We start from the raw sequence: 23,738 nt of genomic DNA, 5'->3' as shown, positions 1-23,738 counted from the left end.
GACAGTGAAGAAATCGAGCCGGCTGGGGATTTGATGGAGAAGTTTGTGATGGTAGACATCCTTGTTTCTTCTTTTATTCTCTTTTTTTCTGATTTTCTCAAAAAAGGATACATGTCACTTTTACAGGGTAACAGATAATACAGTATTTTTATTCCCGCCTGATACTAAAAAAACAGAAGGGCGGGCCTAGTGCAAGCAGTAGAGTCTTACCGTCTGTGACCGAAAGGTCCTGGGTTCGAGTCGCGGTTTCCACGCATTGCACAGGCGAGGATAATGCTTGCCACTGACACTCTTCCCCAGACCCCGCACAAAGCGAGAGCTCTCTGCATTAGGTACGCCCGTGATGCTAAAAACACAACCAAACAAATTGTGGTACATATCTTAACAGCGATAGCCAATTGTCTTTGCTCGGATGCCGTTTCTTCAACAGTGGTACATATACATATCTTTGCTGAACCTAACCTCAATGAACAGAGAATGATGCGAATCACAAGGGGTGGTCCAAGATAATTTGGGACCCTCTATGCACTGTGGCACTAAGAGCAATTCCACTAATAGAGTCAAGGTGTAAGAACCAAACTATACAATAGTAGTCTTTTATTTCTTTATAAGAAAATTTTTTCGGTTACTTTTACCCATGTCCAACTTTCTATTTTCTAATCCTCCTCCTCACATTCACGTAATGTTTAGGCGGTCGACGGCCCACCACTGCATAAACTCTCTTGTCCAGGCTGTTGCTTGTATAAGAGCCAAACTCTCCTCTCTTCTCTCCTCTACATGAGCATTTGTTTGGCTATAAGACCATTATTGTACTTACTCTAATCTAGCCAGCTAGACTATAGATAAAAAATGCCGGATTGAATAGGTTTACAGCTTTTGAAATCACTTGACCGAAGCAGAGTATACAGACTTAAAACTCCGTAGCAAAGACCTTGTGATACTCGACATGAGTGTTAACCAACTGACATATAATTGTAGACTAGAACTGGAGCCACCCTGCAACAACACAAACGGATTTCTTAAGTTACTCAGTCTAATGCTAAAAATTTCATGTCAACGACCGTCTATAATGAACACTGTTTTGGAAGCCTCGACAGCTTTAGACTTGCAACTCAACGAAAATAAGATAGACCATTGCCCTGTTCTCTTGCCTGATAAGCCATGGCTGAAAGTACTGATGGCTGATTTGTTGTGAAAGAAAAATACTGTAAAAAAGTACGGCTTATAAGCCAAGCGAACAGGGCGCATATCTGCCATTTTTTCTGAGAGGTGTGGTTGATCGACACCAACAGTTGCCATATCTTGTACTCCCTTCGTTCAAAATTATAGGTCGCTTTGATTTTTTTTATTCATCTATTTTGCTATGTATCTAGACATATTATTATATCTAGATGCATAGCAAAATAGATGTATCAAAAAAGTCAAAGCGACTTATAGTTTGGAATGGAGGAAATATTTTTTTTTCAGGTCTAAAACTCATTTTCACTCAATTGCAAGTATAGCCTGTTTCTTTGTGTGTGTGTGTATGGGGGGTGGGGGATGTAGTTTTATCAAATGGAAACAAATATCAAGTAGTAAGGATTATGTTAAGATCATTTCAAAGATCCTTATGCCAGCTCTTTAATCTGCTACAGTTTCATCTCAACCAGACTTTCAGCGTCTAGATGTCTGTATCTCACTTCAGGGTGTTCCTGGTCCATCAGATAAACCCAAGTACACATACTACCGGAAGTTCATCCTGGTACTTTCAACCACATCCACAAGATGCTTAGTTCGGACAGCAACAAGAAAAAAATAGAAAGAGTAGAAAACATCATTCCACATTTTGCGGTCATTGTAAAGGCATAGGGACCAAAGAGCAAGATCTATCAAGCTAAATGAACACTAACAGGAAAACGGAAACAGGACTTGATAAAGAAACAGCAAAAGAAAAATCAACAAAAAATTGAAAGCATCTGATCTTCAGGTTGGGTATGAACACATTTTGAATTCCTTTCGGAGTTTCGGGAAAGGTTTGCCTATCTAATTCAACAGTGTGTATTTTTTAACAAAAAAAAATCAAACAATACTATGGGCGAATACTTGAAAAAACAAAGGTGAGCATCCGAGCATACTGCCTTGCAAAATCATTGTTCACGAGGAAAGTTAGAATATTCAGGTCCAAATGTAACGATTTGTCCCTGCAACCCAGATAACTAGAAGGTTTGCGATCATGGGGTTGAGTTTCCTGCAGGAGATATATTACTATGATTTTCTGGTAATTTGCACAAAGGCAGTTCACCCTACTATTTTACCTGACATTGAAATTCTCTAATGACGAAATAAAGTGAGGCAATAGAGGGTCATAAACGCGATATACATTTGTTTCTGCTGCACTAAACTTCAAGTTATCTTTAAGATACAAACGCCACCAAGATGGTGGTCCAACAAAAAAATAAAAATAAAGGCTATGGTGCTTGACATGGAGCTTATCAAAACATGCACACAATACAAGGTGTAGTAGAAGGTATAGAACACAATGCTAGTACCGTTTTGATATGCGTGGCATGGAGCACTTCTGTTTCCTGTCATGGTAAATCCTCACAATGACAGCAGCTGTTTCCTCTATAGCTTTTCCAGTGACCCCTGCATGAAAACACTATGAAAGCATGTTTTTAAACAAATAAACAACAAACAAAAGGTTTCATGAATACAACTAACTTGACTTACCAATGACTGGCCACATTGGGTTTTGAGCAAAATTTGATTTGCATGGACCAGTTCCTGCCTCGCATGTTCCATTTCGGCATAATTGCTCTGATACCCATCACCAAAACCTAGAGCTTTGGCCCTAGTCTTTCTAATTGCTTGAAGAACCACTGGATTTATTGTCAATCCAAAAATCTTGTCTTGGCTGATCTCAAAAAGGGTCTTTGGAAGATTCACTCCCATCACAATTGGGACATTTGCTACCTTGTATCCCTTTTGAGCTAGATATATTGACAACGGTGTCTTCCCTGTACGTGAAACGCCAGCAAGTACAATGTCCGCACGGTTGAGGTTCTGTGGCTGAGCGCCATCATCTTGTTTGATGGTAAAATCGATAGCATCAATCCGTCGAAAGTAGTCCTCTGTTAGCTGACCCTGTCGACTAGGAGAGCTTCGTGGAATTCCAGATGGAGCAACACCAACATGAGAAGCAATGGCTTCAACAGTAGGCCGAAGAACATCAGTGGATGGAACACCCCAGAAATCGCAGGCCTTCTTAGCTGACTCAGCCATTGAAGGATCAGCAAGGGTATATAGAACTAGTGCCCCTTCCTTTGCTGCTTGCTTTATTACCTCAAGAAGTCGATCCATGCTGTCGACCTACAGAACATTACAAAAGATGCAGCCTATTACCAAAAAGTGATGTGCAGCTAACATTTTTGAAGCCAACGCAGGTAGAAAAGTGGATAACTAGAATCTAGTCGGGATTTTCCTGAGAGAAGAATATGATCAACACAAACAGAAAAGAAAAGAAAAACTAGCCATGGCAATAAATAACATATACGTTGATAACTAGTATCCCAACTGCCTGATACATAGTTGCCTCTGCACAAACAATTATTAATGTGCGTACAAGACCGAGACAAAATTTTAACCAACAGAATAAATAGATATGCATGAAGCAACTTTGCAGTTATGAATTTGCACAAAACTTCTGCATGTACCGTCTACCCCAGTACATGATCCATATGCATGCCCTTGGAGATTGTGAATTTATCTTCACTCAAAGAAAGCGTCCAAAACATAAAATCTCTGTATTACAAATAAATTATCATTCAAATTGAGAAGTTGTAGCATAGCACAGTAATTGATAGTAGTTGTACTATAATCAACCTGAAAATAGATCATACTTGTGCACATAACACTACAGAGGAGGGTGCCATTGTATTCCCAGGGTGTTAAATTCCATCCGTAAAACTAGCGGTCATTGATTTGTCCTCCAAGATCTGGCTCTTCCTCAGTTCCATTTCTCCAAATTAGCATTTCACATTCAAATTATTCAGTTACACTTGTGGAATCATCAAAACTTACAGCTACAGTCCAAAAATCGCAGGGCCCCTAATTGGCTAATTCGATAGTTAGATGACAAAACAGGACATCTCCCATGATTGATAACTACTCACTCTGTCAGCATTTAGCACACCATGAACGTACTTCCAACCAAAAAAAAATGAAGGCATGGTGAGATATCCCTTACCATGGAGATGAGGTGGGTGTTAACAGCGCAGCCGCGGTCGACGCAGCAGTGCTCGAACTGTCCGAGCGCGGCGTTCACCGCGTGCTCCGCGGTCCACCCGGTCCCGTCCGACACGATGTAGATGGCCTTCCCGGCCACGGCGTCCCTCTCGGCCACGCACACGTCGTCGTCCTCGCCATCCTCCACCGCCACCGCAGCGTCCTCGGGCCGCGGCGACTTGTTCACCGGCAGCACCGAGGCCGAGGCCGAGGAGAGCCTCGCGCGGTCCGACCCCGGCCGGCGGCCCGACCGCAGCGCCCGCGACCGGGACCACCGGCTGAGCTGCGGGCTCGCGCGCAGCCCGTGGGACGAGGCGGCGGCGTCAACCGGGCGTGGTGGCGGGGCGCCGTCAGACTGAGACTGAGACTGGCCTGGGCTCTCGACGGCGCGGGTGAGAGCTGGGGGAGAGTCAGGGGCGCAGGACGAGGGGGCGAGGCAGCGACCGGTGGGGGACGGCGGCTGCAGCGACGCCGAGAGCGGCTTGGCGCTCCCAATCATTGAGCTAAGCGTGAGGGCGGCGGCGAGTCCAGCGTCACTGTTCGCCCGCGTGGGTGGACGACGGACGACGGATGGCAGTGGTTACAGAGGAAACGATTTCGCGTTGCTTTCAAGACAGCGCTGCCACGGCAGCAAAATACTGTACCGTGGTTGCCGAGCTGCACTACAATCCAGCGGTGGCGTTTGGAGGCGTTTTTGATACGTACTCCGTATTTGATATAGGCGGGGCGGTGATTGGGGTCGCCGGTTTGGTCAGTAAGAAACATGGGACGCCATCACGCCAACGAGGTTGGACCATCGACCACCAGTCCGCCACGGCGCCACCCATGTGATGTCTCATCCGTGGCCCGTGGGGAAATCTGCGCGTGGACAACTAATTTTTTTTACTAAAAATAGATGGATCGCATAATAAAATAATAATATTATATGACAAATCGTTCCCGATACAATATGATGTTTAGCCCGTGCATTGCTACGGGTTTTTTAAATTCACACGATCCTATATATTTTTCAGCTAATACATATACGAAAGAAATAACTTATGTGCACCATGGTTTTGATTTGAGTACAGGCGTAGGCAGCTGTATGGACAAATGTCTTACAAGAACAACTTGTAGTTCACTTTACTAAGCACCTCCTTAGAAGCCAATTATTGTCCACCATTAATACCTAAGCTGTTTAGATTGCAGGGAGATATGACCTTTGTGAACTGCATGTGCTTTCCTGTCAGCATTTTTCTCAATTGCTTAGCACCTACCAAAAGAGACAGGCTCACTTCATGAGATGTTGATCAAGCAGTTAGCTGACCTTGATGGATGAGCCAAATGCTAGCCAGCTCCTTTTAACTTTGTACAACATCAGCCAAACAGAAATTTGAGCTCGTAGAATAGGATCACAAGAAGCTATATTTAAAAACAGAAGAAAATGACAATGGTGAGACAGAGCAAATCATTCATTGTGAAGGCGTTACATTAGCCTATGGTGGATTCAGAAAACTTATTGGTCTATAGAGCTGACTGGAGCACAATGAAATGCTTCTTCTCCAAACATCCATTCTGCAAAATGATGTCGTTGTGTATCAGTAGCTGCTTCTTGCAGCAAGAAAATCAAGCTAGAGGACGCAACATTACTTCTTGCATCAATAGTTGTCCATGGAAGCTGCTCCAAATTGTATGGTTGCATTGGTGGAATAGTTACATTGGATCCATTTGGAATAGTTGTAGAGATTTCACAATTAGTAGCAAGAATTACGGAAATCCGGAAACAGACCTGTTCTTTGGTCTTAAAGCTGCACTTGGAATCATTGTCCTTTTCTTCGTCGCCACTGAAATTTTTATTATTTAAAGCGGAGCCAACCAGATCACCATAGGATCTTGAGTTATCAGCATCCTCATCCTACATTAGTTGGGGTAAATAACAAATCAGAGAAGCTATTTGAACGTCATCAGAAATACAAGGGTGTCACAGTGATACAAAAATTGAAAGAAAGGAATAGGTCACCGTAAATTTGTTCTTTTCCAATTCTAAGTCCCTTCTCTCCTCCTCTCGCTTCTTTTGGATCTCAGGAAAGGCTATTGATCACATATTTTGCACGGAAAAATCAAACAACCGATAGTACATACAATTTGAGATGTTAACAACAGATGGTGCGACAATTTTCGGGTCGTCTATCAAGCCGCTTCTTCTTCACGCCGTTGGCTCCCCTGGATCCATGATTTCGATCCCTCCCTCCCCATGCCTCCTGGCCGCTTGGCCAGTGGCAACCACTGCGATGCGATGCGAGACTAGTACATTGTGACGTCTCTCGTCACGTTCCATTCCTCACGGGCCACGGTCATCGGCCCCTCCCCACCTACCACTGGCCCCTCTCTCCCCCGCCCCACGCTACGAGGCCACCGACTTCCTCTACAAATAAATTCCCCGGCATTTCCTGGTCTAACATGCTCTTCCCCCCACTTCCTGCTGCAAGCGTCCCGGATTAAGGTGCTCGTGATGGAGGTGGTAGGTGGCGATGGCCTTCAAGCTGGGCACCAAGGCCGCGGCGGCTTCACCCGCAGCTGCTCACCGGGGAGGCCTCGCCCATGGAAACAGACATGTTCTTTGGTTTTAAAGCTGCACTTGAAATCATTGTCCTTTTATTCATCGGCACTAAAATTTTTATTATTTAAAGCGGAGCCAACCGGATCACCATAGGGATCTTGAGTTACCAGCATCCTCATCCTACAGTAGTTGAGGTAAATAACGAATCAGAGAAGCTATTTGAACGTCATTAGAAATACAAGGGTGCCATAATGATACAAAAATTGGAAGAAAAGAATAGCTCACCGTAAATTTGTTCTTTTCCAATTCTGAGCCCCTTCTCTCCTCCTCTCGCTTCTTTTGGATCCCAGGAAAGGCTATTGATCACATATTTTGCACGGAAAAATCAAACAACCGATAGTACATACAATTTGAGATGTGAACAACAGATGGTGCAGCAATTTTCGGGTCGTCTATCAAGCCGCTTCTTCTTCACGCCGTTGGCTCCCCTGGATCAGTGATTCCGATCCCTCCCTCCCCATGCCTCCTGGCCGCCTGGCCAATGGCAACCATTGCGATGCGATACGAGACTGGTAGACTGCGACGTCTCTCTATCATGTTCCATTCCCCATGGGCCACGGTCATAGGCCCCTTCCCATCTACCACTCTGCTCCCTCCCTCCCCCGCGCCCACGCCACGTGGCCACCTACTTCCTCTACAAATAAATCTCCCAGCATTTTCTAGCCTAACATGCTCTTCCCCCCACTTCCTGCTGCGAGAGTCCCGAATTAAGGTGCTTGTGGTGGAGGTGGTAGGTGGCGATGGCCTTCAAGCTGGGCACCAAGGCTGTGGCGGCGGCGCCCGCGGCTGCTCACCGGGGAGGCCTCGCCCGTGGAAACAGACCTGTTCTTTGGTCTTAAAGTTGCACTTGAAATCATTGTCATTTTCTTCGTCAGCACTAAATTTTTTATTATTTAAAGCGGAGCCAACCAGATCACCATAGGATCTTGAGTTACCAGCATCCTCGTCTGAGGTAAATAACGAATCAGAGAAGCTATTTGAACGTCATCAGAAATCAAGGGTGTCACAATGATACAAAAATTAGAAGAAAGAAATAGCTCACCGTAAATTTGTTCTTTCCTAGTTCTGAGTCCCATCTCTCCTCCTCTCGCTTCTTTTGGATCTCAGGAAAGGCTACTGATCACATATTTTGCATGAAAAAATCAAGCAACTGATAGTACATACAATTTGAGATGTGAACAACAGATGGAATTCACCTGGATGTTGAAGCACAGCCAAATACAGGCTATGGGCAGCCACCACCGCCATCGAGATAGGTTGGACGGCGGCAACCAGAGCGCGTCGGTGTTGAGTCCCAGCCTCCCAGGTCATCGAGGTCCTGATGGCTAGCGAGCAGGAGCTCCGGTACTTCCGTGACCCGCTGGGCCTCCGTGTTGAGAAGGCACGGGTGCGACGGCGTGTGTGGACATGAAACATTCAGATGCATGCTGAAACACAATATGTTAGAATGTACCTTCATCAGGTTTCAGGTCATGTTGAAGCAGCTAAATGTGCAGGGCAAGAACAACGAATGTACAAATTAAATTCCAGGCAAGAGCAACATATAAGTAGCCATTGCCCTGAAATATCAAACACCAGCATCTGAAATTCCTGAAGAATTTGGCCCGCAAATTTCATTTGTTTTATCTTCTTGTATTGCAATGTAGTGACAAACTGAACCACTTCATACAAAAAAGTTTGACTGTTCTTAGTAGTTACCTTTCTGATGGTTTAGCCTTTTGTCAACAACAGGTTTATCGGGAACCTCCTTCCCTTTGCTCAATATATTAACTGCCAATCCATTCTTCATATATGCCAATAGCGATTCTTTGCTGATACACTCCGGTGGCTATTGAGGAACATAGATGACAGCATCGGTCACCAATAGTGCCGTGAAGGCTCATGGTAGAGTGCCACCTCCACATATGGCCCAATCCCTGAAAGAAAAGTTACATTCAGACTTCCAAAGAGAAATGTATGCAGCAATGCATGAATCAATGCTGACATTTGCAGGCAAAATACCAACTTCCGAAGAGCTAAGCACCTTCTGCTTGATTTCGGCAGCGCAGGGCATGGCGTCATTCTCCACTGCCTGGGCACCACCCATATCTGAGCCTTGGGAAACTTCCTGGAGAAGGGACCGACGAAGACTTTGTGTTTGTAACTTGCAAGCGAAGGTCAGCAGCACATTAATATGCTTAAGCTATTTTCAGGACATGTTCCTAATAGACTTACCGTCAGAAAGTATTTCCACCAGCTGGATTTATTAGGATCCATGTTTTTACTGGATCAGAATGATTTGAACAAAAAGCATGTCCCCAATTAATATTTTTGTCACGCCTAGCAATTGCAAACCGAGTATTTTAATCGAACAATAATCGATTGCTGCAAACCAAAGAACCACTCCTGCCCAATGCCGCCTAAAACTTCCTCTGTTTTAAATTACAAGTCGCTTTGACTTTTCTGTTCATCTATTTTACTATGTATGTAGACATATTATTATATCTAGGTGCATAGCAAAATAGATATATTAAAAAAGTCAAAACGACTTATAACTTAGAATGGAGTGAGTATAATAATATTCGGCAACCAATTCCATTTAGTAGATCGGAATTGGGACAGCTAATTCCGTGAGACAACCTCACACACAAGGAGAGCAGGGAGCCACTTTGGAGAGAACATCAGTTTCACACATCAGGAAGGGAGAAGAGATGGCATACCAAGTCAGCAGAGAATAGTTGAAGCTTACCCGTGCGCCGACGTCAACGGCAGCGGAGGCCCTGAGCGCAGGCCGCGGGGTGGCGGAGGTAGTGGCAATGGAGGCCCGAAGGGCAGGCCGTGGGACGACGGCTGCGACGGAATCCATGCACGCGGGTTGCATGACGCCATGGCAAAGGCCCGGAGCGCGGGACGGGGGGGGGGGGGGGGGGGGGGGCACCGGCGGCGGACTCGGCTGCAACGGAAGCCCAGAACGTAGATCGCAGGACGCTGCGGTGAAGGCCTGGAGCGCGGGTCACGAGGAGTCAGCGGCGGTGGCCATGCGCTGGTGAAGATCGGGGGTGAAGGTGGAGACCACGTGGGATGGAGAGTGAGATCCGGAGCGCGCGTGACAGGGAGCTGATTGGGAGCGCGATTTCCTTTCTTGTCGGACGGAGCCTTGACATGAGGGCCTCGCGGGATAGCACGGGGAGAGAGAGCGAAAAATGTTGCACCACTGGATTGTCTTTTGTTTTGTTCTTTTTAGTTGTAGAAAATTAGTCACATGTAAATTCGAGTCGTAGCTTTCAAATGAAGCGGTCGGCTGGAGCAGTCCCAAAATAATTGTACATCCTATAGAAAAGTCAATTTTAAAAAATTTAATTAGATATATATAATAATATGTAATAAACATTATTATATTAATTATGAAATGTATTTTTATAATAAACTTATTTAAAGATATAAATGTTGATACTATTTTCAATATAACTAGTTGAATCTAAAAGAGTTTGATTTCTCGGAGATCGCAATAGACGTTTATTTCAGAACGGAGAGGGTAAATATTCACAGCCTTTCTAATTCTAGCTTAGGAATTTCATAGAAATTATATAAAAAATTTATAAATATCAATTCATTTTTTTAAATGTAGAAAATAGAAAAATCACTTATATTCCAAAAGAGGTTCTACTTGTTTTTTTTTTTGTTTAACAGATATACCATAGTTAAACAAACATATTAAGAAATCTACAAATCTAATTACATAGAAAATATAAAGCTCGTTTCATCATCTTTTTTACTTGTACATCTACTTTACATAAACCTAACAAAATTGTTTTACCTTTTTAAATACTTTTGTGAATTATTATTGTGCATTTTATAAGTTTAAGTTGATTTGATCATTTTTAGAAAATAATAAAAAGCTAATGGCATGATTTGATCATAGCCCTTGTAACATACATCATCTGGGAGTGGATCCATAATGTGCACATTTTTCTTTTGCATGTCCATTATGAATAAAGTGTATAGTCCATCTCGATAATATGGCAGTAGAATCTAAAAACATAGGACTATAAGTGCTAAATAAAATATAAAGGAGTACACTGAACATGTCTTACATTGCTGCAATCTTTAATTTTGTACTCCATGTCAGGCCAGCACTCGAGCACTTTTGTCAGTTTCTTGTGGTCTAGCTTGTCACAACATCATGGATCTCGTCCAAACTGGGTTATGGACGGTTGATTTTGCAAAATTTATAAGTATTTGATTAATTATACAATTATATATATTATAATTATTAGATGATTTATACAATTAAGAATTAGATGAACTTACAGCAAATTGGAGGTCCATAAAGTGGTATTTTTGTTTTTGTTTCTTCAACAACAAGGATTCGTTCTGCGCAGCCATCCGAATAGCTATATTGAAGCAATCATGATCCATCTCTCTATTCTCATCTAAAATATCTCTAATTTTTCTAGGACTTAAAAGAAATTAGGTATGGTCGTGTGCTTCAGGACCCACTCTTTGCTAAAAAGCAAGGACACGCAACAAATTACTTATTCTAGCAATTCTAGCACGGGCAATGAAAATATCTAAATTAGAACAAAACAAATTCCTTTAGAATGACTTACTCCAAAGGTTTAGCATCGACCATCAAATGGATGTTTGCGCAAATTGCAAACAATAGGTCTTTCTTGTTTGTCCATGTTATTGTACCCGGTAGTAAAATAGACATGTCGTCCATATCATCGAGCATTATGACACCATCATCCAGATTATGGCTAGTCTCATTATCTTGCACATCATCCTGTAACCCTCTCGCTATGTTTAACGGGGAGTTATACAAGATCGTAGGTAGCTTGAACCTAAAGTTACTTATATTATCCTGAAAATATGAGCAAGTCTTGATATATTAACAAGTCCAAAAAAATGACTATATTTAGAAATATTCCTATGAAATTACCTGGGTCACATGGTCAGATAAAGAAGCTCCAGTCCAATACTCCATAAAATTAATCATCCATAAACCACAACTTACACTGTGTAATATTGAAAAATTAAAATATGAGTGATAAAGGTCACCGTTGCTGGTATAACAATGGCATATACACAACAAGTTAGATGATCCTTTACCCATCTGTCTGCGCTCTTTTGATGATCTTATGTTTTTTTGGCCAAGATGTCACTCTAATACCCTTTACCCATTTTTTAAGGTTCATCTGTTTATGCTCTGCTACATGTTTTATTAGTCTTTCCATTCCTATTAACTGCTATGACCGAAACACCAAGATTTTAGAAAGGGATATTAATGATTTTTTTTTAAAAATAGTATGTATTTGTATATATATCAATCATTAAGCCATACCATATAGTCAAGATCTTACCATTTTGACATATTTTCTCCGAAAGAATCCAAAACATGTATCTGACCTTCCGAAGCATTCACAACCGCTAGGTACCGGTGATACTTCACAATATTAATTGGAAGGAACACCTGCAGTAATAGAGTTTTATCTAAATTTTTTCTGTATGTTTCAATCAACAGAAAATAGCATATATCAGATCTTGTGGTCAAGCTTACCATATCAGCGTCTAAATAATTTTTGACCCATGTTTGAATCTTGTCATCTTTACTATAGTTCAATGTCATTGCATCAGCCTCTCCGTCTTGCAGTAGCAATTGAGTAATAAATGTATTCTCCATGTAAACATCTCCACCTTCTCTATGAAGTAGGTGTTCTTCATGCCGCATCAGATGGATATACGCTCTTATGACCTGCAATTTTTTAATTTGTCAAATAAAAAATTGACATATTTTCTGCATGGATATCAGTTAATTAATTTAAAAGCAGTGTTAAACATGCTTACAGAGCCATGGACTTGCATATGATCATGGAAAAGGCAATCCATGTCATCTCTACTAATCCAAGCATCATCGATTCGGACAAGTAAATCTTCCATATGTTTTTGTTGCATGTATTCAATTACCTGAGCATCTTCTTGTGTACACTCATAATCTGTAGAGAAAATATTTATATATAATTAATTCCCAAATATAAAGAAATAAGATATAATTGAGAACATCTCACCTTCTGGTTGGACATTTGCATTGTTTGCCTTCTTAGGTTTATTATATTGAGGGATTACCATAACCTCCTCGCCAGCACACTTAATGTCTTCGTCTTTTTCTACATCAACTCTTTTTACAGACATTGTCTTGGATCAGCACTTCGTCTTCGTCCATAATACTCTGCATATGCAACATTATTAGAATATATCAGTGACCCTGTTATATAGATATTCATGTGTGAGGATATGTGAGCTGATTGAGATATTGTTACATACGACATCCTCGTGAGCACGCTTCCGCTTCCTGTCCTCGTCTCGTTCTAGTTGAACTATTATTTCAGCATCGTCTATAATCGGTAATTTTTCTTCATCCCTTGTATCCATTTTTTGGTCAGAGGCTGATAGCATTTCCTCCTCGGCAACTATCAGAGCATTCCCAACAGGTTCCATTGTTGCCTCAATCTCTATATCTGTTTTCTTTTCTTCTGTATCCAGATGAGCAAAGTATAAATAATAAATCATTTTGGAGACCAAATTTATGTATCTGCGATGATGGTTAATAATCAAACATAGCTTAATTGACTAAAAGTAGTAATCAAACTTAGCTTAAATTGACTGAAACTAATAAATATAGCATTGAACCTACAGATCCCAAGATTAAAAGGAATCTAGCTGAGTGGAGGATGGATACCTTTTTCTTCTGGTACTATCTCTTGCACCTCTTGCACCTTCATAGGTGGGTCAACTAAGGCACGTTCATGATCCATTTTCTTGCGCTGACTAAAAAAGACACGACAGAGAAGGGTCCAACGAAGACTATGCACTGCCTCTGTGGAGGCCGCCCGCTCGTCGCCCATGGCGTCTGCTCCTGGCCGCTGGTGGCGATCTCTGCCACGCCGTCTTCATCGATGTCGCCCGCTCGCCGCCGTCGTGTTCCGCTACCGAGTGCTTGAAGGCAACGTCTTCCGCTCCTGGCCGTTCACCGGCAACTTCCTGCGAGGGTTTAGGGTTCATGCGTTGAGAGGGTCCGCGAGCGTCACGCACGGAGTCATGGCACGGAGTAAGCATGGTCATGGACAATGACTGAGGCTGAGGGCCATTAAGATCGATTTATTAAGGCAGCGCGTGCAGAGAAGTAGCTAGCTAGGGCACTACGTACATGGCGCCTGCGTGGTCGGCGTCTGGAACTGCCAAACAGGGATGACCAGATGAAGGATCTATGGATCTGAAAGGTCCTAATGGCTAGAGAGGGGTGAATAGCCTATTAAAAATTTCTACAACAACATTTAACAAACCGGTTAGACAATTATGAGGCGAAGCAAGTGTTACGCTAGCCTACTAAAAAGCAAGCCACCTACCACAATTCTAGTTTATATAGTTTCTATCCACACAAAAGCTATGACACTACACTAAGTTAGTGTGCTCTCAAAAGCTAACTAAAGAGCCACACTAACCAAACTAACAAGCTCTCACAACTAGCTGCACTAAAGAGCTTGACAACTAGTTTGCGGTAAAGTAATGTGAGTGAGCAATTTGTTTATACCGCCATGTCGAGGAAGGAGCCAATCAATCACAAGAATGAATACCAATGAAGACCAATCACCTCGGAATCAAATGATGAACACAATGATTTTTACCGAGGTTCACTTGCTTGCCGGCAAGCTACTCCTCGTTGTGGCAATTCACTCACTTGGAGGTTCACGAGCTAATTTGCATCACACGCCCAAACCCTCAATAGCGTGCCGCACAACCAACACAAGATGAGGATCACACAAGCCACGAGCAATTCACTAGAGTACCTTATGGCTCTCTACCGGGAAAAGGTCAAGAACTCCTCACAATCACCAAGATCAGAGCCGGAGACAATCACCACCCTCCGCTCGATGATCCTCACTGCTCCAAGCCGTCTAGGTGGCGGCAACCACCAAGAGTAACAAGCGAATCCCACAGCGAAACACGAACACCAAGTGTCTCTAGATGCAAGCACTCAAGCAATGCACTTGGATTCTCTCCCAATCTCACAAAAATGATGAATCAATAATGGAGATGAGTGGGAGGGCTTTGGCTAAGCTCATAAGGTTGCTATGTCAATGCAAATGGCCAAGAGAGTGAGCTTGAGCCGGCCATAGGGCTTAAATAGAAGCCCCTATGAAATAGAGCCATTGAGTCCCTTCACTGGGCACAACACGGGGTGACCAGACGCTCTGGTCATATTGACCGAACGCTGGACCTCAGCGTCCGGTCACGTGATACACGCCACGTGTCCCCTCTCTTTGAATACTGTTCACCCGATCTCAATGGTCAATAGTCGATCGGATGCTGCGGCATAAGTGACTGGACGCTGAACCTCCAGCGTCACGCTGAACCTCCAGCGTCCGGTCGTTTCCAGTAAGGTTCCAGAAACAAATTTCTTTGACCGGACACGTCCGGTCATGCTTGACCGGACACAGCCAGCGTCCGGTCACATGGTGACTTTCTTCTGTGCTGTCCGACAACACGACATGACGCAGCCTTCCAGCGTCCAGTCGATGAGTGACCCAGCGTCCGGTCAGTTGACCGACGCTAGTGTCCACGCTGCTACAACTGATCGGACGCGCCGATCCCTCTGAGACCAGCATCTGGTCACCTTGTGACCAGCGAGACTAACTCCTTTTCACCTCTAACTTCTTCACCCTTGCTCAAATGTGTCAACCACCAAGTGTATCACCTTGTGCACATGTGTTAGCATGTTTTCACAAACATTTTCAAGGGTGTTAACATTCCACTAGATCCTAAATGCATATGTAATGAGTTAGAGCATCTAGTGGCACTTTGACAACCGCATTTCGATACGAGTTTCACCCCTCTTAATAGTACGGCTATCAAACCTAAATGTGATCACACTCTCTAAGTGTCTTGATCACCAAAACAAAATAGCTCCTACCATTTATACCTTTGCCTTGAGCCTTTTGTTTTTCTCTTTCTTCTTTTCAAGTCCAAGCACTTGATCATCACCATGGCATCACCATCATCATGTCATGATCTTCATTTGCTTCACCACTTGGAATGTGCTACCTATCTTATGATCACTTGATAAACTAGGTTAGCACTTAGGGTTTCATCAATTCACCAAAACCAAACTAGAGCTTTCAGGATCATGTGAGAGCCCAGATGTGGCGTATCTATAGTATATATATACAGCATATACCTAGGCCAGGCCTGTACGTACGACTTGATCGAGTAGTAGGGAAAGCTTTTCTTAAATTAAGAAGTGCGTGTTTTTTCCTTACAATTTTTTTGTTATTTTAGCTACTACTATTGTACACGCATCTTTAGCTACCTGAAGGTAATACATATATATATATACATAGATCGCCACAACCATCGCTTGAACATAGAACGAAAATGTTTGGTCAACTAATCCATGGTCAATGTTTTAGCTGTACGGTTGCCCTCGTCGTAATAGCTCCCGACACCTGTCATTCATAAATTGTACCCATCAGTAAAACTCGCAAAGAGTAAGCAATGGCAGCGGCCATCCTGGTGCTGTAGGCCGGGTAGCATCCAGCAGGCGCCCGCCTTCACCATAAATCAAGAAGTGTAGTCCTAAAAAATATGGACTAGTCTAAAAATCATTTTTCAGTAGTGTATAATGATTATATTAGTATTAGCAATTGTTTATAGCTAAACTCTAAGACATGAAAGTCATCAGGGATCAGAAAACTCACATAACCATGAGTGATGGCAGCTGTGAAAGGACATCAGGAATTGAGCCCTCTAACTTATTGTGTGATAAATCCCTAAAAATATATCAGAATCCAGAAACACAAATTTATCTTCACTGACTAAAAATCACTACAGAATTAACGTGACTGAAAACATGTACTTACAAATACCCACCGTTAATCACCAGTTTAGGATGTCCTTATAAACAATATTCTTGGTGCTCTTCCCTGTAGGATCCAATTCCTCTTTTGGTTTAGCCAAAATTCTTGTTGTTGATCTTGACACCCCCCTTGATAAACCAACATAGAGGTGTCAATGCGAGAACACGGGTTCTGGAAGGTAGATTCCAACATTAGAGACGGTTTGTCCCTGTGATTTATTTATCGTCAAGGCAAAACTCAACCGCACTAGGAATTGTTTTCTCTTGAACTTGAAAGGAAGAGAAATATCATCCGAGGGAAACAATGGGAGCCTTGGTATGAACATCCTTTTCCGCGCATGGTGTCCAACAACGATCTCGGCATCAATTGCATTGTCTTGCAATGCTCTGACCATAAGCCTTGTTCCGTTGCACAATCCATTGTTAGGATCTAGGTCGCGGAGAAGAATCATAGGACAGTTGATTTTTAGCTTCAGCTCGTGCGGGGGGAGGCCATTTGGAGTTATTGAGTTCAAAAAATCAATAGGGAAGTGATTCTGAGGATCATCAACAACAGTGTCGAAGCTGTGGTAAACCTTTTCCTCACCTAGAAACCTCTCAATCATCATTGCGTTCGGCCTATCAACATGTTCATTTTTTGTTGATAGAATGGCACGTCATATAGGCGGCTGATGTTGCATGTTCTTCAAATGATGGGAGAACATCTTGAATGAGTTTGTTGACAGCCACATCCGTGTTAGTAAAACCAATCACAATGTCATCAGGGAGTTGAACATAATCATCTCTAATCGTTTCCTCGGTTCCATTTCCAATTTGTAGCAGGTACTCTGAAAACCAAGAGTCAGACTGTGCCCTTGTAACACCCTCGGTGTTATGCCCTAAACAAACTACTAAATTATGTCATGAGCATCATGTTTATGTGATAATATATGTTATGGAATATGTAGATAACATTTTTGTAACTTCAGATGATCAATAAAAATGTTAAATGATAAGCTATTCCATAACTCATATGTATAGGGTTTAAAACTAATTTTTATCGAACAAAAATGCTATAGAACATATATGTGGCGTTAAATAAAGTTTGGAATATGAACTTTGTAGATGACAATGAAATACTTGCCGCGGAAAAATAACAGTGCTAGCCAATATTTCTAATAGCCTAGAAATTCAATTTGGAATAAAGTTCAGCTCAAAAATTTAGAATATTTTCAATTATGTTGACAGCTAGACAATGCAATGTTTGGCGATTTATTTTGTGAAATCGAGTTAGGAGGTGGTGTCGTATTTTAGCTTGGGTTGGTAGCCTCATATCCCCTCTGGAGCATGGTGAAGATGGTTAAGGTTCCAGAGCAACCGTTTATTTTTCATGGACGCTTTAAAATTTGTGCAAGACGTGATTTCGGGCTAATTCACCGGGTGAGCGCGGTCACCGCGTCTCAGGGGCGCGACGTCGCCACGCCTACAAGCTCTGTGTGCGCACGCATGCTGCCATGCGTGTCTGGCTGCGACTGCCCTAGCTTGGCCGCCACTGGCTCTGCCACGTGGAGCCGCTGCTACTGCTCTCACGGGCGTGCGACGCTGTAGCCTGCCTCGCCATGCTGCCGCACTACCGATCCGCCCTGCGCCACGACACAGCTGCTGCCAGTGTCGTCGCCTCGCCATCATGTTCATGCCTCCCTCTGCACCTATGCGCCGCTGCTAGCCCAGTTCAATGCCACCACTGCCGCGCGCACGTGGTTGAGCTCGCCGTCGCCTTGTCATTTATGGCACTACGGTCATGTGGGCCATGCCGGTCATGGACGCACGTGCTTGTCCATTGCGTTTGCGCACGCGTCGCACCTAGATCACGCTGGCCACGTCCCACCAAGGCGAGACTGAGATGAGCCCACTTGCCGCCTCGTCTCTCTCTCCCTCTGTTGCCGCCATCGAGCCGTGCCATCCAATTGGCCACCGAGTGATCACTTCCATTTAATTCAGCACGTCTGTGGCTTTACCATCAAGTTCTCTCGCTGCCCGACCCCACCTAGCCATGAAGAAGGCACTGCCAAGCTCCAATTTGGCGCTTTTCCCGCCACCGTGCCGATAAGGCCACGTTCGATCGTGGACGAGGGCAGCCCTCCTACTGTCCCTCCTGAGCCAATTCACTGTGCGGAGATTCGCTTTTCGTTTTCCTAAGAAATTAGAAATAGTTTTCTAATTTAATTTCTGAGCTGATCTTTGCTAATTAATATAAAATCATGTAGGTGTCCAAAAATTTGTAAAACAAATTTTGTTAGGTTTCTAAAATTGTGCTCTATCTGTTGGTGTATTTAGTTCATGTTTATATGTGTTGACATTAGGAGCTATTAAATCATTTGAGAATGCTTAATAATATTAAGTTAATTATTGTAGTATTTTTGTGGTGAATTGATGATAGTTTTGATCCTAAAACTTTTACAGCAGTTTCATTGTATTATTATGTGCTCACTGTAATTTTTGTAGCTTTAAAATAGACTAAGCATTAGGGTAGTTAAATGCTCTTTGTTTTAATATATATTAAATCACTAGTAGAAATAAAGATATATCCTTAAATTGCTAAGCTAAGGGTTTGTTAGTTGAATCTAACTCTTTGCATGATGAAAATGATAGTTAGCATAGTATCTTAGTCATTAGAGCTATCTTAGTAGCTTAGTATGTGTATTCTTATTTTAAGAGTTGTTGTTGCCTAAATGCTAAGTGTTGCATCATCATCGCATGCATGTAGAGAACGAGTTGGCGGAGATCGTGACCACCGACGATCACGAGTTTGAGGAGATCGTCGACTAGTATGAGGAGGAGATTCTCGTGTAGGAGGAGGTCTCAAAGCCATCACTGACTGACTCAATTGACACCACGCCTGCCCAAAGTAAGCCCCAGTGCTTAACCTCTATTTTATAATTCACCATATATATATATATATGTTGTGCATTTATGTTATATGAATTTTATGGAAACTACATGATAGATATACTTGTCCTAAGAGTCTTACTAGTGCAGGTTCGAGTAGAAGCTATGCTTAGGTCATCGGTAGCATGAGTAATCTTTCTTTGCTCACAATAGGGGATTATTATTACTCTCATAATAAAATGATGAAAGAAAAAATGGAGATAGGACAGGGATATGGTATGGGTATCGGTGGATGTAACAGACTGTGTCCCACGGCCAACGGGGCTTAGCTTGGTTACACCATTTTTCTTGTCATGTTGATTAAGGACCGTCCATTACTGTGGATGGTAGTCAGGTCATAGACTTATTATCCTAAGCACATACTTGCTTATGGGAGCAGGAAGGCTCTGCTCTTATCATGGGTTATGGCTCTTTTTGTATCGACTGATTGGAGGCGGGGAAAGGTGGAGGTCTAAGCACCATGTTGAGACCGGGTCTCAAGTGTGGGGGCTTAGAGTCCAAGTTTGGATAGGAACCTGGACCCCGTGACAGGAGTAGAATGGGTTGGTCTTGTTTGTGCCTGGGGTACAAACTGGGCGTGTGTTTCGGAGTACCCAGCTAAGATACATTGGTTCGTGAATCACCATTTCCGTGAGATGGTACGACTTGGCTATGGTGTAGCACCATATTAAGAACTAGAAGATGAAATATGGTGAAATGGTTCTAATTGCTTAACCCTTGCTTGAAGGTAGAACATGTATTTACCTAGAATGGTTAGCTAAGGAAGTAATCATGACTGCTAATAAAACTTGACTGTAAGGATGAACTATTAGTAATGTTTTCCACAAACAAAAACAAAACAACAAACCCATATTGCCTATCATATCCTTGAGAGTCAAAAAACAATTCCCACTAGTCGGCTAAGTCTTGCAAGTACATTGTATACTTAGGGTTTATTTTACCCCTGTTACAGGTGCAGCTTGAGGAGAAGCTCTTGTGTGGAGGATTCTTCTAGTGGACACAGACAAATCCTTGTATCATTTCTGCTAGATGTTTATTTTTATTCCGTTGTTTAATTATCGCACTCTAAACTATGGTATTGTAATAAATAATTTTCAAGAACTCTTGTTGTATGAAATGGACTAAGTATTGTAAGTTTGTACTCATTATTGGATTCTAGATGTAAAATATGGATTGTTTCGAGTTCTCCCTTGGGGTGTGCTCGACAGAACTATCCGATGTAACTCACTTTCGAGGTGCTTAGTGTCTAGTGAAAGACGAGTGCCTCTGAAAGTGTGTTATTTCGGACGGTTCTGCCACAGCCCTCATGTTACGTGATAATCCTATCTTCCTTATTTTCTCCCATAATAGGATCTTTGCAAGGTTGCATCAATTACCTGTGCTCTTATCCCACGTGTCACCACATGAAGGACCTGTCTGAAGTCTCCACTATTCCTTTGGACTGAACTTTAGCAAGGAGCGCCTTGTATAGGAACATATTGCCTATGCCGCTAGGACCATCTACGAAAAAACTTGGCTCTTATTAGCATGGACATATGAATGATTTCATCAAACCCTTCACGCTGCTCCTTGTTAAGTGATTCATAAATATCTAAGTGTTCTTAGTCTATAGAGATGTTATGTCCCTCTCTAACCACTTTCATCATGTCATTGGAGCTTCGACCCTCATCACAAATAGGTGGCAGACCATAATCTCTAATATCCTTCCCCATTGAGTGAACCATATCCCATATGTATCTAAGCACCATTTGCTGCACTATCGATGTGTTGCTATTGTCTTGGCTGAAGTCTTCACCTAGAGCATCCTTATGCTTATCCCATAGCCCACGTATGTTAGTGGCCTCATAGAATACAAGAATGGTAGCAAACAACCTTCGCAAGGCACATGACATCTAGAAAGTGGTGGCCTCAGTCAAGCAGTCGTCGATTGATTTGTCCATCTTGATAAGCCCTCTTTTCTCGCATGCTTCCCTAAAAGTAGAGTATGTGACACCAGCCACTGTTCTCAAATCCTCATATGATGTTGCACCTCTCACATGATTCAGTAGAACTCTTAGGAAGTATCTCTCCACTAGGGTTAGCATAGATAATCCGCCCTATCTATCCTAACGCTTATTTCCTTATTTGCCACACTTTTCTCCCTTTGATCCAATGGTAGTGTTCTAGAAATTCTTTATACAATATTTTTCTTGCTACCCTTTCTTCACGGTTTTTACTGAAATACTCTATTAGTGTGGTCCTATTAGAACCTGGGTGACTCACAACATCCTCTAGGTTTTCCTCCTCATTGTATGTCATAGACTGCATGTCAGGCAAATGTAGCTGGAGCTGCAATACAGTCGGATAAACTCCAAACATTGGGAAATCGAATATCCTATGCATAGCTTTCGGTGGAGATATGTACCTAGCACTCCTATACTATCGTATCTCATTGATGACACCATCATCTCTATCATTTTGGTCTACATTTACCGAGAATGATACTTGGTCGTGGCCTTTATATACGTACTTAAATAGATACTTCACTGCTTTAATGCTTGAGCAAGCTTCAACATTTATGTGATAGTTTGTCAACATAGAATTTTGTCCTGTGCCGAGGACATACATAGAAGTCAGAAGGGTCTGCTTGATGGAGCTGGAGATCCGCCTAGCTTTAGCGCAAGAGTGGTCGATCCTACGCACTCCTCTCGAGACGTACTAGTCAATTTGACCCTATAATTGACAAGGAGAGAAAGCTTATTAGTAATTAAGGGTGGAATATGCCGGTGTTGCCAGACAGTCTCGAATGTGCGGCTCTGAGAGCTGATATGAAAGGAGATCGACTAAATAGTCGATTCTAGCATATTCATAAGAATAAATCGGTTAAAGCTCATGGGGTTGTGTAAGAAAAATTGGTTATCATTATGAATGTCGTTGTTTAAACAAATACTGGTCACTGGTAAAAAGATATCAATAGTAATTAGTTCATGCTAAGCCAATGACTACAAGTAACCGAACTTCTTTATAAAAGAAACAGTTCATCATCATTCAACCATTTAATAGAAATAAATCTAATGGACATATTAGATCTCATCTATCGCTATGACCAGTGGGGCATGAGGCAGAATCATGCAGGCCATAGAAACAATAATAGACTCGATGACCCTAACTTATTACTAATATCAGTGGGGCATGAGGCAGAATCATGAAGGCCGTAATACAATAATAAGATCATGGGGCTAACACGTCTTTCAACCTATCGCTACTTCAATGATCTCGTGATGCAAACTGTTCGTGAAAGCGCTCGATATCGGCTAAAACAACCGATTCAGGTATAGCGCATAGTTAAGGTCATGCCCTCTCAAGAACAGATCTACCAAATAACAATTCCTACTCCACGGTGCTAACAGTGGGGTGTGAGGCAGAATCACACAGGCCGTGATAACGGGCCATGGAATAGTTTTCGCTAACCAATAGATCTACTCAAGATCAAACACGCCTTAACCGCACGCTATGCATGATCAAGATTGATGTAAAACGGTCGATAAAACATAACTCATCGTTTAAAGTACAGATTAGATCAATTTTAGATTAACAAACGATGGGTTAAAAAGGATATAAGGCCGATTGAGATCAATCCCAATCAGGCGAAGTGATATTGCTATAATTAAATAAACAATGGAAGCAATAAGCAATATCGATAACTTAATGAATCTATCCGAAGGAATGCCACCCATAGATAGAGCCGATAACTTGACCTTGATCTAGTTTATGCAGTGGGGGTCGACCGGATCGATGCAGCCATACTTGAACTAGGCAAGAATCGATAACTAACTTATACCAGAGTCACAGTGAAGGTTGACCGGATCGATGCAGCCGTATGAACAGAGGTATAAGCCATGATGGTACTTACAACAAGCAGTGGTGGTCGACCGGATTGATGCAGCCATACTTGCTGAAGAACTCATTGAGATCTACTCTACTCCTACTCCTAAGGGGTGGCCGAAGCCAAAAAAGTAAATGACTTATATATTGGATTGATTGTGTGTCTACAATAGCCGGGGTTTGGCATTTATA

At 42.6% G+C, this 23,738-nt stretch overlaps 1 protein-coding gene and 1 pseudogene across 1 annotated transcript; both read right to left on the bottom strand.

Moving 5' to 3' along the window:
- Nucleotides 1–210: 210 nt before the first annotated feature.
- On the bottom strand, nucleotides 211–4,788 carry LOC136550228 (pyruvate, phosphate dikinase regulatory protein, chloroplastic-like; annotated as a pseudogene).
- Nucleotides 4,789–16,906: 12,118 nt separating this feature from the next.
- Nucleotides 16,907–17,362, bottom strand: LOC136548999 (uncharacterized). The gene has a single exon (XM_066540324.1). The coding sequence runs from the start codon at nucleotides 17,360–17,362 to the stop codon at nucleotides 16,907–16,909; it is 456 nt and encodes a 151-aa protein (XP_066396421.1).
- Between the last annotated feature and the right edge of the window lie 6,376 nt (nucleotides 17,363–23,738).

Source organism: Miscanthus floridulus, chromosome 4, assembly GCF_019320115.1.
Source record: "Miscanthus floridulus cultivar M001 chromosome 4, ASM1932011v1, whole genome shotgun sequence".
NCBI classification, from domain to species: Eukaryota; Viridiplantae; Streptophyta; class Magnoliopsida; order Poales; family Poaceae; genus Miscanthus; species Miscanthus floridulus.
Note: the sequence above shows the minus strand (reverse complement) of the source record. Positions and strands in the feature narration are given on the sequence as shown.